Here is a 19,176-nt window from a genome sequence, read left to right on the forward strand (position 1 = left end):
CAATTAGACAGGTAAACATTAAGTCTCCAAAAATGCTAAAAATTCACCTTCCTTTAGAACTGTAGCTAAATGTGCTAAGCTAACATCCCTACCCTCTGTTTTAATGCGCTTGATGCTACAAGCTGCACATTTCTTAACCTTTAAAGATATATTTTGACAGTTTTGTGAAAATCTATTTTTTTTAAATCACAATTGGCCCAAGTCAACAAATATTCACTCCACTTCTATTTTTAGCCTTTATCAACCCCACTTTCTTCAACTTTATTCCTGTCCATTTTAAGCTAATGTTAGCTTTACAGTTAGCTTGATCAGCTAGCTAAACAACATTTTCACCTATCAGTTGCTGCCTACATGATTAATGTATTATTGAGCATGCAGGGTTAGCAAGCAATGCAACCACAATCTCCCTGAACATAATGACTTTTCCTCTTGATGCATACATTAACTGTGTGAGAATTAAATCACTACCGAGTGTCACTGTCTCATAATTTAGATGCAGTAGCTGTAGAGACACATTTATGTTAGAAACACTGTCATGCACACGATTAGACAGACTATCGCTTTTTACTAAATCACCTCAGCTGACACACAACCATTTATCTCCTTTAGTGCTGCTTAAGCAATGTGACTTTGGGAAGAAGCTGACCAAGCAAACAGCAGTGTGTGTGTGTGTTGGTGTGTGTGTTGGTGTGTGTGGATTCATGCATACATTATGAGCCTTTCTGTGTACGTGTGTGTGTGGATGTGAATCCTGGGTAATACACACCTTGGTAGCTGCATCCACATTGGCACCATGCTTGATGAGCTCAGCCACCACTTCTACATGGCCTTCCTTCGAGGCCAGATGAAGCGCGTTCAGGCCATTCTGAAGGGACAGATTTTAAAATCCAGACAAGGAGAAAGTTTACAACATGGAGTAAATAAAACAGATCGGCTTCAGGTGGAAAATCAATGAGGTTAATTATCTGACGACCATTACTGTCTGAACAGAATTTGATGTTAAACAATCACAGAGGTGTTTAAATATGTCAGTCTGGACCACATTGTTGGACAAACCAATAATGTCCTCCATAGAGGTTCAATGCCGATTCATGCTTTTCCCCCCCCTTAAATTGGTACCTAATTGTCTCAGGTCAATAACATAATTTAGCCTTTGACTGAGTTGGGCTGTTGATTTAGTCAGTGAAGTTTTGCTGTCCAAGTTTGAGAAATATTAGTGATCACTTGTACCAAACTATTTACTTGGGGGGGAATATTATTTTACAATCTGTAGTGGAGGTTCACTGTTGCTTTACCTGATTGCAGATATTAATGTCGACTCCATTCTTCAGGTAGTCCAAGGCTTTCTCTAGGTTCCCGGCACGAGCTGATCGCAGGTAACAAGCGTTTACATCCGTCTGCAGGAGGACACACAGAGAAGAAGAAGAAGAACAGGTTGGTTTCTCATCTTAAATTTCACTTTGAAGCATTTATGAAAGGGCGATACAATTCAGGAAAATCAGGAAAATGCACTTTGTAACCCAAGTGGAGCAGGCAAAAGACGGAGAGGATGGAGTAATCTCATAATTGGAGGGTTTGTGGACGGGCTAGGGACACATGTCAGTGTTAGAGACACATGGTGAAGTGTGTTTTGCAGAATATGTGACCTTTAAGTAACAACAAAAAGGGAGCCAGGTCCCATCGTAGTCATAAAAAAAGGCACATAGCTCTTTCCTGACTGACACATCACTATTACTCAAGGCTATTTATTATTTTTATAAAACATAAAATAAATAAAGCAGTATTAATCAGAATTGACTGAGAGTCATAGAATCACCATGAATCCCTGCAATCACAGATAAGATGAATAAATCCCTTCAGGCTGAAGATGTAGGGTATCGTTTCTGTTCACACTTTGAATAAGAGCCAAAAGAAGAAACGAGTTTAGGTTCAATGGTAAAACAAAGTAAGATTACTCCGTCTCCTGAAACACACCAGCTTAGCTACACATCACATCTCCGTGCCAAGAATAAACAGTCTGCCAAATCCAACCTACAACCGAGGGATTTACTTTATCTGTGTGATAAGAAGTCCAGCTCTGTACCAACATGTGTCCTTTACATAACACATGTACACATTTGCATTAAACTACATGCTGCAATGAATCAGAAAATGTAGAGGAAGTATCATCAGTGTAACTCGTGAGAAACTTAGAAGATAAACGAAAAGTTATAAATGTTCTGCAAACCCTCGGTGTACTGTGACTGCACTACAATGGATTAATGCATGTCATATTTCTTTGTCAGAGCCTATAAGTTATATTTTATAAAATACTATTGACTAATGTAAATCTTTATAACAGTGCTTTTGTCTTGTATAGCCGTCTTGATGTCGTGTTCAAGTGTCTAAGTAGGAGAATAATAATGAGAACTCAAGATAAAGAGTAAATTTAATACTTAAAAAATGATATATCTATTTATACAGACATTTTAATCTCCAAGTATTTATCTTATTTTTTATTCTTTTTATTTAATAAGGTTGGTCAAATAAAAATTAAAAACCTATTTTCCAAGGGAGACCTGGCCAAGACAGTCAGCAGCACAGACACAAAGTTACAGACGGAGACACAAAGGGAGACAAAGTACAATTTTACAAAACACCAACATATGCATTATCTATGAGTCAAATCTGGGAGTCTGTAGTTCAAGTAGTAAAGCTACTTCATCAACGTCTTGTCGAATCTGCTGTTTCCGTGTCTTTCATTGTAGATTTAAAAACATTTAATGACACCAGCTCCTTGAAGTTAAAGTCACTCTGCAACAGATTCCAGGCTGAGGGTGGAGAATACCCAAAAGCCCTTTACCCAGTTTCTGTTTGTGCGTTCGGGACAGAGAGCATAAAGAGGTCCTGAGAATGCAAATAATACACTCCAGTACTTTTCTACGTTATAAAAACACATATAATATAGTGTGGGAGCAGACCAAGAATAGACTTGGTATATATACAGTATATAAATGTTTACGAGTGTGTATGTTTGAGCCTACGGGTCGCAACAGCAGGCCGTCCTACCTGAGAGTACAACTCACAACGGTGAGTCAGAGCGCTTTACAGTTTGTTATGAACCTCTAGGACTCATGGTAGGCTGTATCGACCATATGGAGACACTGAGCAGAGGCGTGCATGTACAAAAGTACAAAAGATCACCATAGTCTAAAACAGGTAAAACAAAAGTTGCAGCAACAAGGTGTTTTTTTTTAACATTAAAAGAAAAACAGAAAAACTTGTTTCTGAAATAAAAAAAACCCAGTTTGAGCTTTTTCACCAGACACTGATATTAAAGGAGTCATCGATCAAAATACTCAGGGCAGATGTTTGTAAGAGTTTACAACCTCCATCAACAGTGACCACCACGGGTACTTTTTGTGACCCCTCTGCCTTAAAAAGCATCTGCAGATGACCGACCTCGGTGTACACATATGTAGAGCCATTTTTATTTTCTGAATTGGAAATCCCCCCGATGTTCTCTTTCTTTGTTCCGCTTTCTATCTTTGCTAGAAAACACGGAGAAGATGGATTACTATGGAGGAGTTTTCATACCTACAGTAAGTTGACTGTATAATTGTTTGTGATTATGTGTGGGTCCAAATAAAGTAAATATATAATATATATATATATATATATATATATATACAAAAAGACATCTGCAGGTCCTCCTTTTAGGCACCACAAATAAATACAGTATGGCCGCCCGAATTCAGCCTGTGAGGCAAAACGCAGGGCAAAAAGGGTTCGATGTTCTTTGCCGCTGCTCAGTTATCTTTATATTTATACTTTTACACTCAAAATAATATCATTCATTTTTATCACCTTGTCTCGACTCATGTAAGGTGACTTCAAAGTATGAAGACAATGTTAAGGGGCGCCGGTAGCCTAGTGGTTAGTTTGCGCGAGGCTATGGTCCTCCAAGTTGGCGGCCCGGGTTCAAATCCGACCTGTGGCTTCTTTCCCACATCTCATTCTTCACTCTCCTCTCTCCCTGATTTCTTGCGCTTTCCACTCTCCTGTCTCTACAATAAAGGCCGAACAAGCCCAAAAACAAACATTAAAAAAGAGAGATTCTCTAAGAAATAAATCCTGAAAAACAACAGAAGGGACAAAAACATAATTTCAAAGTGAAGAGTGGAGCAGGAATGCTCTGTGACCGGTAGAAACTACACCCATTAGCAGAAGATTATCACCTCCAGCCTCGAACGCTGCATTAAACACTCGTGCTTCCTGACAACAACTGGGGGGCTGTGAGCATCCAAAATTATTGTTTATGAACTCTGTGGCGCATTTTTTCCAAGAAGCAGCAGCAAATCTGGGACAAACAAACACACACACACTGTGCTAACACCTACTGCTGCATGCACCAGCCTGTGTGACAAAAACACTGCAATTTACAGCAAACTGGTCGCAACTGCAGACACGCTCCGTCATAAAGCTGAGCCGAGGGGAGCTAAATATGCTGCGTGTGCATGTCTGCGTATCTTGTGTGTGAGGATTTCAGGGTGTGGCAGCGTGTGTGTGGCAGTGGGGTGAATGAATGCATGCAGTGTGGGGGAACTTGTGTAGAAAGAGAATCAGAGCGTGGATGAAGCAGAATGAACAAGCGTGTGTAGAGGAGGTTTAAAAAAATGTAGGAAGGAAAAGCAGGCAGAGAGGCAGACAGACACAAAGAGTGCGTCTACAGTTTCATGATTGCAGTGCGGCGCTACAGTCCGCCACACCCGAGTATTCGGCAAGTACACAGGGGAAGAACTCTCCAATTACCCTCGGCTCCGTGTGCCCATTAACCTACAATCTTCTCTAGACAGAATATACACACACAGAAAAAAAAAGGTACGACAGAGTTTGAAACACATTCATTCGGAGTATGTGCTCATAGTTTTTGCATTTATAAACCCACTCTGGTTTCCAAAATCTTTATTTGATGCCGGAAAAGTGACATATATGTTCCAGTCAGTGGTGGGACAAAATACACAACTTCATTTCTTGAGTCAAAGTGTGGTCACATTGTTTGGCCACTTGAGTTAAAATACTGGTGTACTTGCTTTCAAAAATACTTAAGTATGCAAAGTTCTTCTATTTTGAATCTCCAAACATTGTTGTACTTCCACTATGTACGAGTGCAGCCAAGAACACATGGGTGTATATTCTGCCATGTCATGTTTATTGAGAAAACATCATATACATTTTTTTAACTCACAAGCTACAGATTTGCATATTTGCAGCTATGAAATAATAATAGGGACAAAAACAGGAACAACCAAAAACACCTGATTAGCAGGGAAAATGTCAGCTGTTCTTTACACAGTGAATAAAAAACATTCCAAACATGGGCTTAAGATGTGGACATGGGGGCAAGTTAGGTCGCGCCCCATGTACTGTACAGAGCATCTAGTCCTACAAGTGGGCGGGTTCAAACTTGCGGCCGCTTTCCTGCATGTTATTCCCCACTCTCTCTCTCTCTTTCTGGTTCTAACTCTATCCACTGTCCTATCAAAATAAAGGCATAAAAAAAGGCCAAAAATATGTCTAAAAAATCAAATAAATAGATATGGCCATGGTTGCTCAGGTGAAGAGTCACCATCCCTCTCTGCTGTAGACATCATGACCACCACTGTTTGAACTGCCTGATCTGAGTGACGGTTGCTCTAAGGTCAACCATGGACATACGGCAACAAACCAAACTCAGACCTACAAACACAGTTTGTCGTCTGCTGGATCGAAGTTTAGAAAAGAAAAGAAAAGTCATACGCTGACTTCAGAGCGAGGAGAACAGGAGATCAAGAAGTGTATACTCTTTAGTGCATCATACCAGCCATTCATTGTGTTCTAACATAATTAACAAAACTCTGACAAGGAATGTAATCAAACTGTTGTTCAAACATGCTGGTTATAATATAAACATGAAATATGAAGGTATTTTTTAAAGGCTCTTTTTGGTGTTTTTCAGACTCTCTGACATCTTCGAGGGTCATGAGTAAGCAGACTGTCTCATAAAAGTCAGCAACGACTCCAGTGAAGTCTATTAACACTGCATACATCAACATAAGCCTCTGTATGCAAACAGTCATACCAGATCAAGAAACACTTCAACATCAAAACCCCTGAGTGTATCAAGCTGAATAAACGTGTGCTTAGGATTTCAACTTTTTATACGTATATGGAAATATGTGTCATTTCTTGATTTGAAAGTTACAGTCTGGCTCTAAATCTGCGTTAGAGATATTCAAAGCAGGCGAGAATGTCATCACAAACTCATGGTGCGCAGCCAGACTTTAAACAAACATACAGAAGGCAATTTTAGATTCTGGTGGAGATCCAAAAGCTTTCGTTGACATCAGAAATGTGGGAAAAATGATGCAAAACACATCTCAAATATTTGTCCTTTGAAAGAGTCAGCCATCGAATACAAAGACTGAAGTTTTCATTGAGGTTCAAAACTATTCTGAAAGGCCGAAAGTTACTGCAAAAAGCACTCATAGCATTAGGAAGCCTTAACATTGCATTGAAGTTTGTAGAATGTAAACATCTATCAGTTAAAGGAGCAGTATGTAACTCAGACACCTAGTGTTTAAAATGGGTACTGCAGTCCAAATTCAATCGCTGCAACGCCTGTTGGTTTGACGTTTGCCTGGGAAACCGAGGGGCGTGGGGGTGCCTTAAAACCGCCTACCTTCTCTGGTCCAAACAAATCCAGACCAATCCAGGACCAGAATCTAAAGTTAGAAGGAGGACATACTGGCTGCTGCATTGTTGACTGATTACCTAGCACTTCAACATACAATGTTTCCTTAAAGTTTGATTATATGGAAATGTCATTTCATGATTTCATTCAGTAGATATCTAACATATTGGTCATTCGATATTTGTAATTGAATGAGTCGAGGTTTGAAGCTTTAAAAACCTCATCAAATATAGCGTAACGTGACAGAGGAGAGAGTTGGTCCCGTGTGTTAGACGGTCTTGTCTCGCTCACCGCACCATGATCTCTGTTATTGTAGACTGATTGTCGGCTAAAGCTGATCGCTGAGCTCATTTCCCACTCGCTGAATGAATCTTATCTGAGTTCATGATCACACACACGCACACAAACACACACACACACACAGAGTGTTTTTGGTGTCAGCATTCAGTCTGTGGGGGCTGCCTTCAAACAACAACTGATTTTTAAGATATGGTTTTATCACTCCTATTCATGCTCTTTGATTCACTTCCACATAAAGAGAACTATACGTTCAGTTTTGAACTACAGTTCCCATGAAGCGGGGGATTTGGGAGACGTTAAGAATGTAATGTGGGTATGTCAGTGAGTTATGTTATGGGTTATTTTTTTTAAATCCTGTATTTGTTTACATTCTGGAAAACTGGCGCCACTTAGTGCATACAAAGTTCACTTATAGCAGTTTTTGTTTGCATTGTTCCCATGCATGCATGTACGGACGAATATCACTGAGATTACTTTAAATCTTAAGAAAGGAAAAAAAAACCTCAAATGTTGATGATCCTCAGGCTACTCCGGAGCAGATTTACTGGCAATCATTTATAAAGCGCACTACTAATGGACACTCTATATAAAACCCCTCCTATTACCAATGCCAAAAAAGAACCCGGCTCATATTTGAAACAATAGCTGATCTCAGCTTTTGAAAGCAATCATTACGTCCTGCTAATGAAGTGACTGCTTAGCTATTAACTCCCATGACACACAATCCTCTGTACGACAATACACATCACAGAAAAACATCACCCACACATGATCACCACCAGACAAGTTCGCAAAGAAGCAAAAGTAAATATGGATTTTTTAATTCAATTAGGAAGGTTTAGTCCTCCACTCTGACCTGAAATTAATCCCTACCACATTTTGTGTAATTAGCTCCACCTTTTCATAGGATTATAAATCAGATGCTTCTTAAAGGTCACATATTATTATATCACATATTCTCATTTTTCACAAGTTTAAATAAGTCTCAGAGCTTTCCAAAACACGTCTGTGAAGTTTCTTGTTCTAAATCCACTCTGATCCTGTATTTGATCATGCCTATAAACCCCTCTATTTCAGCCCTGCTCAGAACAGGCTGTTTCTGTGTCTGTAGCTTTAAATATGTAAATGAGCTGTGTTTGACCACGCCCCCTCTCTGGAAGGGCTTGGGTGTACTCGGGCTTTCTTGCACCATGTCCTCTTGTTTACGGTGAGAAGGCAGACTCAGAGGGCAGAACAAACACCTAGCTGTGGGAGTGTCACCCACCTGGGGGAGGGGTTACTGCCCTTTGTGATGTCATGAAGGGAAAATCTCCATACGGCCTGTTTGAGCACACATTCATGATTGGGGGGTTTATAGACAGACTAGGGACACATATTAGTGTTAGAGAAACATGGTGAAGTATATTTTACATAATATGTGACCTTTAAAAATACAATAATGAGCAAAGGTGCAGCAATATGAAATTAATGTGAAGTATGTAAATCTAGCCCTCATTATAACTGTGCAAATTCAGGTCGGCCTTCATTTGTTAACTTAGCCTGGCTAGTAGCTACAGGTGATAAGAAATTTTCAGAGGACGAACCCACTTTTCTGTTGAGTGTTTTTATAAAGAAAGGGTTTAAAGGCACAATGCCAAACCTTTTGAGATAAAGTGGCACCAGCTCGGCTGCTCATAACTTATCAGAAATTGCACTTTAAAGCATCATGCTCTTAGAAGGTTCTCTAAACACATAGTGCTGAAGTCCAGCAGAGGTCTGGTGGATTTCACCTACATCTACCTACACACAGCTGTCAAGTAGATTTACTTTTTATGTGGAAGTAATACCAATGGTTTATTTATTCATTTTTTGTCAATTATTTTCAAGGCCTGGTTGTATACGGATGAAAGGTTTCTGAATTAATTGGAAACTTGAGCTCATAATTGAATTCAACCAGACGATATGGGCTTAATCCCCAGTGGGAGGATCTAAAACAAGCTTGTCAAAGACATAAAACAGTGAAATTCACCTGAACAGCTACTGACAAATAGCTAATAAACTGAACATGTAAGCTGGATCATAGCCCTTTATCTTTAAATCACAGTCTTACGTTCTTTTCCTGCCCTTATATGTCCTGTTTAGGATGACCTTAAAGTCCCAAAAATGGGGAAAATGAGATAATATAACGTGATGTGAGCCAACACAGAGAGGAAAAGAAAGCTTAGCAGCTGTGTTAAGTACAGACTGTGCAGTACATGCATGTTCATGTGCACACAGGAATGTCACTGATAAGAGTCCACCGAGACCGCACAACGACTCCAGAATTAGAATCAATAAAAATGTCTTCCTGTTCATCCTGAGTGAGTGTGTATGCCTGCTATTCCTGCCATCAGCATGCACTGTTTTCATCACTGGCCTCTCAGGTTGCTGCGGCTCGAGTACACGGCCACATTGGTCGTCGGTGTGAGCCGGGAATGCAGTTGTCACTATGTTGTTTATCACACTGTTCCTGTGTCCAAATAAGAGCTGAAATATCAAAACGTTTGATTTACTACCAGACAAAAAGGCAGAAAATACATCTGCAAATTCAAACAGTAAGTAATAACACCTTTAGGTCCAGCATTTATTCCAAACATTCTCTAGTTTCAGCTTCTTATTTGGGAGGATTCACTTCTTTTCTTTGTTTCATAAGATATAACTGAATACGATTGGTTTTAAGGCGGTCAGATATAAGGGACTTTGGTTCAAACTATGCACTTTATGCACACCTTTGTTCATTGCTAATCCGAACAAACACAAAAGTCTTCATGTTTTGGTTTGATACAGCCAACAGTTTGTGATATTTTAGGGATTAAGTTAGGAGCAGCAGCTCATCTTAAAGCGATTCAATCAATGTTTTGTATGTTTGATTTGGTGACTTACCAGGTAGTATTTTGTTCCTGGTTATATGTGGAAGATTTAGCCTCATAAATGTGGTCAAATGTGCATTACATTTGGAATACATGAAAGACTTTGAGGCAAACTTACATTCAATTGTAGGTTATATGTTTGTAACAAAAGTGCACAGATACTATGAAGACTCTGGACTCAAATCTGAAGTTTAAAGAAAGATAAAAAGCTTCAGTTTTTTTAAGTTAAGTGTCCCTTCACTGAAACTTAATATATCCACGAGCGATATGCAGAGAATGCTTCAGTCGCTCATACAGTTGCACACATTCCTGCATGAGAGCTGCTCCCTGCAAACATGCTAACACAGTCTGACATGCCACCAGCTAGCTAACAAGCTGTGTGACAGAATTGTCTATTAGTGAATGTAAGACACTACAGTTAAATCTTTTTTTAACCTTTATCTTTTACTTTTTATAAGCAGTTCAGAGAAATAGGTTGTAAAACTGCACCAGATAGGCCTCTTGAAGGTAAAAGCACCTTATGAAACTTCTGCTAAATCAAATTTAGCCTGTTAGCTTTTCTTTTATTGAAGACACATACTGACAGTCAAACACTACATTTCCTTCGACTGACATCCTCATAACTAGGTTTGGTCTGTAGGTTAGAGAAAAGTTAGAAACTGTAAGTTAATGTCTGAGTTTTAACCTCCTCATAAAACTTCTGCAGTATAGCCGAGCTAGACATAAGCTAGTTCACGCTGTATATCACTTATTACCAGCTAGCTAGGTTTTCTGTATTTATTGAACAGAAACAAAAAGTTGAGGGAAAGTTAAAGGAAACAACATATAAGATTTCTATTGTTTTTTTAACTAACAGTTCAAAATAAGTATCAAAATAACCGTGAATATCTGAGTGGTTGCCTCTTGAAAGCTATCAAGCTGCTGCACGATAAGCTAGCTCTGTATTTCATATTTCACTCATTCTGTTATATTTAACAGAATAATTATGTCACACACTTTACAACACATGGATCCTCAAAAGTTAATTCAATCGTAGGTCGATATTACCATAGATACCATAAAGCCAACGCAGCAAGCTAGTCATATTAGCTATCCTCCTCTGTCTATTATATATTACCTGCTGTTGTATTTTACTGTACGGAAACATATATTAACTGAGAGTTAAACACTACAGAACTTTAGATTAAAGCACCCCTATTTGGGTTAATAGCAAATGAGTTAAAAAGTTGCAAAATTCAAGCTAATATCTAAACCAACGCATATAAAACTACCATTAAAACTGCTGTAAGCCAGTCATGAGCTAGCTTAAACAATGGACACTTCTATAGTGTTTTTTGCAGTGTTTGTTTATATTTTTGGATTTAATCTGATATATTATTAAGTGTCATTTTACACAAATTGACTTTTTTTTTTTTTTTTACATATTCTGTGATATTATGTACTTCCTGCTGTGTATTACTTGTTTGCCTGCCCAAGGATAACATATGTAAATTAGCTATTAGCTAACTCTGGTGCAATAACATTTAATTGTGCGCTGCCCCTTTAAAAATAAACAATAAAAACCCTAAAAGTCTAACACTATAAAAACATTAAACCCCCCCAGCATTATATAGTTTAATTGACCGGTAAAAAAAGCTGCAGAATTCCTGCTATAACCTGAAGTAATAACTAATTATCATTATCGTACTGCAGAGAGACATTACTCAGCTGGTTTAAGCTGCATCCCAACAATGAACTAGTTTTTCCATTAGCCGAAAGAAACACCTAATGACTGAAAATCATACAGAACATTAAATCTATATCATCAAAACTTGATGTTTTAAGATGGAAAAAAGTTGCAAAATTCAAGCATTAGATGGATATCCTCCATGCATACTTGGTTTTATTTGTAGGTTGAAAGGTTGTGATATTCCTGCATCTATCCGGTTTGATACCTCCTCAATCACCATTAAACTGCTGCGGTAAACCAGTCATGACCTAGCTCACATTAGGTCACATACTGTAAACAAGCTTGCATTTACTGTTTAATCTAACAGAAACACTTCATTTCTGAAATTCAAGCTCTGCAGAACATTAATTTCACATCCTTTAAGACTTGGATTCATCTGCAGGTTGGAAAAAGTTGAGATTTTGCTGCATTTATCTGATCCTATACCTCCTTAATTACCATTAAACTGCTGCAGTAAGCCAGTCATGAGGTAGCTTTCACTGTGTATCACTTTAGAGAGACTTTGAGTTATCACAGGGACACATGAAGGGCTTTCTGAATCCTCTAACGGGTGGTTTTAAGTTAATGACAACATAAGTCATGACAAGAAATCATAACCTTAATCTTTTTTCTTTATGATGAATTTGTATCATAAAGTTCTCCTAATCGCACCTTAATTCACCTTTTCCCCAAACAGACACAGAGCATGCGCCACTGTCCAAGGTCAGGTGTTTCCATACACATCCCTGTGCTGCAACATGAAACTGTATCCACAAACCACTGCATGTTAACGCTCATAAGAGAACCCAATCAACAGGACTTTATAAGTGCACAATCACAGCAAAGCAGGTAGGAATGCCAACAGGCACACACACACACACATACACTCACATTCACGCACACTGCAGCAGAGTGGTGCAGCAGAGTTGCCACTGCGACCCGTCCCATCAACGACCCCCCCGTCCCCCCTCTCCTCAGCCTATAACGTCCCATGTCTGGATCCTTTAAACCACAACAATGCTCAAATCCTACAGGCTATAAATCCTCCCAAATCTTGTTAGCATAACAACATTGCAGCCGGATAGGAGGAGGTAAAGTGCGTGTGAAAGTAAAGTAAACACACAGGAAAGACTTACTTCCACCAAATAGTCTGCTGCCTCCTCCACTGCCATGTTTCTCAGCCTGCAGCTCAAAGTGAGAAACCTGATCACTCAATTTACTGTAGCAGCTAGCCCTATAGCCTGGCAGCCAGGGAGAGAGGGATGGGGGCAAGAGAGGAGAGGGTGAGGAGAGGGGGAGGGACGTCTGTATGTGCATGTGAGAGAGAGAGAGAGAGAGAGTGTGAGAGAGAGAGAGACGGAGAGAGAGAGAGAGAGTGTGAGAGAGAGAGAGACGGAGAGAGAGAGAGGGATAGGGGCATTATGTCACAGCTAAAAATACCTGGCTTGCAGTGAGAAAGTCCAGAGCATGGTGGAGGCAGTGGGGGGGGTGGGGGGGGGGGGGGGGGGGGGGGGACAGATGAGTTCCGGCGTTAATCTCAGACAAACTCTCACTGGAACAACTCGGGATCAGAGGACAATACACCGCTCTGAGCGTGTGTGTGTGTGTGTGTGTGCATGAAAGGCACTGGCACCAGGCAGAACAACTTCAACTTTAACTGAATAAAGAAAGTAATTTATACATTTATATTTCCATCTATTCAGATTTGTTCAGAAGAAGATCACTTATACCTTTCAGCTCCAATTAATCAATGTGCATTATGCCATAAATATCATCATGGCTTTAAGGAATCATGATTTAATAGAAAAAATAATAAACAACAAATAACTATACATCAGGAATTGTAGCTGTTCTCTGTATCAAACTAATGTTTATAAAATATATTTGAGGTCCTGACTTCAGCCGGACAAAACAAAGACATTTGAAGGTATCCTCTTGGACCCTGAGAAACTGTAATTTTTAAAAACAATAAATCCAGCTTGATTTACAACCATTTCCTGTTTTGTTTATGCTGAGGTAAACCCTCCCTGACCTCACCTGCTACATCCACCATGTCTATCTTCTTCTTCTTCACTGGTGTGGATGTGGATGTTTAACATCCAAACATCCTCTCCGCACACACAAACATAGAATAATATGTTGCCTGATGGATGCTAATGGGTTATCAAAATGTTTTCTTAGCTTAAAATACAGCCTGATGAGCCTCTGGATATTACTGCCTTTTGTCTTTTAAATCGTTTTTTAATCAGGAAATGGTGACAGAATATTAGTTTGATTCACTGTGTTGCAAAGATACAGCGAAATGGTAAATGGAATTGAGCTTGTATATTGCTTCTTCTGACTACTCGAAGCGCTTTTACACCGCAGGTCACACCTGCACGTTCTCACACTGATGGCAGAGGCTGCTATGTAAAGCAGGAGCAGTGCGGGGTTAAGTGTCTTTCCCAAGGACACATCGGACATGTGGCTGCAGGAGCCGGAGATCAAACCACCGACCTTCCGGTTGAGAGACGACCGATGCGACGACAACCTTTGACCTTACCACCCTGAAGGTGATGTCAGAGGAAAACTGCTGTCATGTCATTAAAGTGAATCACCGTTTATTGGACATCATTTGTACCTTCACTCTGCAGAGGTGAGGTACACCTGTACACCTGACTTTAATTTAGTTTAATTTACTCAGAAAGCTTTACAACAGATTTAATGCTGACTCAGGAGTAATCAAATTGCACTTTCTTTTCTTTGGGGAAGTCTCCTTGAACTTGATGCTGAATCACTACATGAGTGTCAGTCAGACAAGAAAGTGAATTTAACGTAAGCCGTCACTTTCATCAAATTTGTCTTTTTTGTTTTGTTTTGTTCGTGAAAGTAGTTGCCTGTAAGTACAACTTATTTAAAAAGGATAAGTATGGGAGCACCGATAGCCTAAAGTGGTAATATTGCAAGCCCCATGTACAGAGTTGCAGGGGCTGTGGGTTCGAATCCCACTTGTGCCCTTTGCTGCATGTCATCCCCCATAGCACAAAAAAAGATAAATATTAAAGACCTAAAGCTTCAGCATAAACATATTGTGTTTTTCAACTTCTTTTATTTTGAAATTCTCAAATACATTTTTTTTTTTTTACAATTTCTTTGTGTTTTGCTTTTTTTTTGGGGGGGGGGGGGGGGGCATGATCAATACAGTCTGCAGATCAGGATCTTGTGCTGTTATAAAGACAGAAAATCACTTTTGAAGAGGGCAGATTATTCTCGGATGAAGTGTGTCAGGTGGGGTACTTCACCTGCAAAGCACTTCCTGTTAAGCTCCCTCAGTCCTCTGCAGCTGAAACCTTCCTCCACACAGGTCTGCAACATGCTGCAGTCCCAGTGAGGGAGACAGTTCAGACCTCAAGCCAGCTTAATTAACAAAAACATAGTCTACTATCCCCATGATGTATACAGGGACACTAATAATGCTTGTGTTCCAGAGATGGTTTCACAGATAAAATCAAACCCATATGAGGCTCTAAATACACGGATGAGACTGTAAACACACTTAATGATATAGACATGAGTCAGCAAATTATCACTTTTAGATACTCAGCTATAAAAATAAACTACAAATACATTAATGATACAATTATTTAAATGTGTTGAGGATTCATTTGTTTTGTACTCTGTCTCACGTCTTCACCCTGGAGACGGAGGAGTGTGTCTCATCTGTCAGCGCAGGCAGAACAGAGGCTTTCAGACAATCCACAGCATCAGGGTTAACCATGAGAGACACGTTACACACACTTCTATACATCCACCACACACACACACACACACACGTACCCACCCACACACACAGAAACACACACTGGGTTAATGATCCGTCTTCTGTGTTTCATGACATCTGTGAAGGGGGGGGGGGAGAAGAAGAAGGAGGGAGACAGGAGACAAGAGACAAGAGAAAGAGGCGGGTTGCCATAGCAACAGAAGCGCCTAAATTCACAGTGATGCACCGGCTTCATTGCGTGTCTGTTTAATCTTTAATATAAACACGTATAGATTAAAACCGTCCAGCAGGACGAGCGATTTGCGAGGGGATTTGTATCAATGTCACATCACATGACATGCAGATGTTACGCAGAAATGTTCGGCCCCACATAAACCAAACGTGGTTAACAATGTTTTTTTTTTACAACCCAGCAGATGTTTCAAAGGACGTTTGCCGCTCTTTCAGTCAGTGACGTTTGATGAAATGTGAGCTTAACACAGAGTATCTTAAACTGTCAATTACCAAAACCTGTTATGAGACATTTAACAATACAGACTTTCCTTTTACCTGTTCAGGTATAAACACAGATTTTAGAGGTGTTAAAGTGTGAAGAAATAAGGTTTGTATTTTGGTATAAGAGACACAATTTAGGAATTAAAATGAACACCTATAGATATCCATCATTATCTATTCTGCTTGTCCTGTTTGGGATCTGGAGCTGATCCCAGCTGTCATTAGGTGAAAGGCGGGGAACACCTTGGACTGGTGACCAGTCGACCGCAGGACTGACCAACAGAGACACATCATGATAACACTCACACCAACGTGCAATTAAAAGTCACCAATTAAACTAACGAGCATGTCTTTGGACTGTGGGAGGAAGCCGGAGTACCTGGAGGGGAACCGACCACGACCACAGAAAGGTTCCTGTCCGACGGGGGATTTGAACGAGGAACCAATTCTTGCATTGAGGCAACAGCGCTCACCACTAACCACATGGCTGCAGCCCACAAGTATAGATATAAGAATGTCAATACAAAGTTTCACCTGTATTATGATTTTTTTTTTGTTCCAATATGAAACATGCTTCAGGCGAGGGATCAAAAGATCGTCATAAAATATTTCTTTGAGTATCTTTAACTGTATGAATAATTCAAGTGGTCAATATAATGTGAACTTTCTCAATTAGGAAACCTTTAAGCTCAGGAGGGATTTATTTTTAATAACAATACTTATCAGTATCAGTTCAATAATAAGCAGAGTACTTTAATGATGTGATCTCTGGTTATAAAATTATTTCATCTCCTAAAGCAAATTAATATTCTGTCTCTTGATTTAAAATCTTAGAAGTAAAACAAAAACAGACAGATAGCACACACACACACACACACACACACACACACACACACACACACACACACACACACACACACACACACACACACACACACACACACACACACACACACACACACACACACACACACACACACACACACACACACACACACACACACACACACACACACACACACACACACACACACACACACACACACACACACACACACACACACACACACACACACCAACCTCAGCTCGCCTGCTTCCTGCTCATTAATTTGCAGGTCCACTATCAGGCCCTAGTGGTCATTAAGCGGTACTGCATCCACTGCAGCAAAACAGACACACACGTGAACAGTCAGAAGACTCCTTTCATGTAAACGATGACTTCCTCTCCCTGATTGATATTACAAAAAATAATAACAGCACCCAGGACACATTTTAAAATCCTAACTCAATAGTTTTATTCATTCTGTATCAAAACTCAGTTACTTTCAAACCTATTTAAAAACATCTATTTTGTACTGTTTATGTTATGAAATCAGCAGGGAATGGGCTGCTATAGGGATGCACAGGTTGTGTGTGTGCGTGTGTGTGTGTGTGTTTGTGTTTGACTGTATGTTTGTGAGTGCCTCCGCCTGGCTGTGGAGTGCTGCGATCTGATTGGCTGCTTGTCTACTGCAGTCTCAGGACTCTCACAGCACTCGATGGGAGGCTGAAAACACAGCGTATCTCCTTCCTCACCTCCTCCTCCTCCTCCTCCTCCTCCTCCTCCTCCTCCTCCTCCTCCTCCTCTCTGCTCTCGTTTTCACATCTCCTTTGCAGTTCCAAAGTGAGATATTACAAATCTGTGATCTCTGTAATGATACTTATAAATGCTGAATCATCACTGTGGTTTGGCATATTTATAGCCTCTTTCAAAGATGTTCAAACTCCAGACATCATCAGACACATGCTGCTGTGTGTGTCAGGGACTCTCTATTTTTCAACTACTTCTTCTTCAGCCTCTGTCCCCCTCATTAGCCCTCATTTGATTGGCTGGCAGATGTGTGCCGCTGTCTCCTGATTGGATGAGGGAGATGACGTTGCTCTGCTGCTGCTGGATTACAGGCAGTGCTGATGTAAGGCTGCTCGTATATATGTGTATGTATGTCCGAGTTTGTGTGTGTGTGTGTGTGTGAGAGAAGGTAGACATGACCAGCCCAGAGGGGGAGAGCGGAGATCAGACAGAAACACCTTAAGGCAGACTGTCCGCTCAGATCTGGGTGTCAAACCGTCAATCTGACTTGACTTCTGCAAAGAACAAACACAGTGAGGACCAAAAAAAAAAGGAGAGATAAAACCAGGAGAACATCTTCAGCTACTGTACCACTGTTTGGTTTAATGTCACCTGACAGAGACAGAGCGCTGCTCATGAATAAATTAACATCTGTCCTGGCCCACAGAGCAATAACCCGGGCTGCAGAGTGTGCACGCACGGGATCAACAAAACCAGCCCTTCATGCATGCAGATGGCCTACTGTTTTAAAGACATCTGCAACATCTGTAATCTATAATCTGAAAGTCTTTACACACATAATCTCTTCACGTTTTCCAGACAATTTAAGGATATGCAAATCTGAAAAATGTACAGACTTTCCTTTCACACCTGCACCTCACAGCAGGAGATTGTCAAAAGACTACCAAAGAGGTAGAGCATGCAGGAGGACGAGGAAGAGTCTCCAGTTGTGGAGGCTGTTTCTAGGTTTGCATCATTGCAACATTTAAATAGTATGCTTCTCCAGAACAATCTGGAAAGTAGAAAGCAAGAGAGGCTAGCAGTAAAGACGACAAAGCAGAAAATCTTGGACATGGTAGGAAAATCATCGCCCCACCCTCCCTCTCTTGGTGAATGTTTCAGACTATTGCCTCCTTGCACCCAAACGTCTCACACACACTTTCTACTAGAGGGCTGGCAGGAAAAGGGGCATTTAAGGTTACATGGATTCAGCTGTTTAGAGCCCACCCCGACAGTGTCTGGAGATTGCAGAAGTGCAGAGAATGAGAGAAAGTGGTTTATAAGATTGTGAGCAAGCTTGCAAGAAGCATTGCAGTCTTGCAAAAAAAAAACACATACACTGATGTTATAATGAAATGTCTTGACGCTTATGGATCTGGTAGGATTTACCACGGCACAAGCTACAGTTTCTCAAATTTGTAGATTAAGTTAAGTTGTCCACTTGTGTTTCAGCAAGCTTTGATTGAATTGAGGTAAACAGTCTGTGTGAAGGAGCAGACGCATAAAGAGAGAGACCACACCAGCAAGGACCTAGAGAGGAGGAAACGATGTCAGTAAGTGCAAACGAGCAGCTTCAAGTCCGAACAGACAAAGGTGCTGACAGGCAGCGCACAGAGGCAGAGCACAGGGTGTACGGCAGAAGATTCTTTAAAAAACAAAATCAACAACCGTCAAGCTCAACAGAGTCTTTTTTCCCCCCCGCTG

The 19,176-nt window shown here is 40.3% G+C and overlaps 1 protein-coding gene across 26 annotated transcripts in view; it reads right to left on the reverse strand.

The window, feature by feature from the left end:
* Nucleotides 1-19,176, reverse strand: part of LOC132955077 (ankyrin-3-like) — a 159,135-nt gene that overhangs the window by 81,834 nt on the left and 58,125 nt on the right. For 25 of the 26 annotated variants that reach the window (XM_061027741.1, XM_061027737.1, XM_061027730.1 and 22 more), the window contains exons 2-3: nt 1,296-1,397; nt 767-865 (exon numbers count right to left, since the gene is read on the reverse strand). In XM_061027741.1, coding sequence (XP_060883724.1) covers nt 767-865; nt 1,296-1,397 — 201 coding nt within the window. Of the gene's footprint in view, nt 1-766; nt 866-1,295; nt 1,398-12,744; nt 12,860-19,176 lie in introns of those variants that run through there. The other variant, XM_061027742.1, reaches the window with a different exon arrangement.

The sequence above is a fragment of the Labrus mixtus genome, chromosome 21, assembly GCF_963584025.1.
Source record: "Labrus mixtus chromosome 21, fLabMix1.1, whole genome shotgun sequence".
In the NCBI taxonomy this organism is placed as follows: domain Eukaryota; kingdom Metazoa; phylum Chordata; class Actinopteri; order Labriformes; family Labridae; genus Labrus; species Labrus mixtus.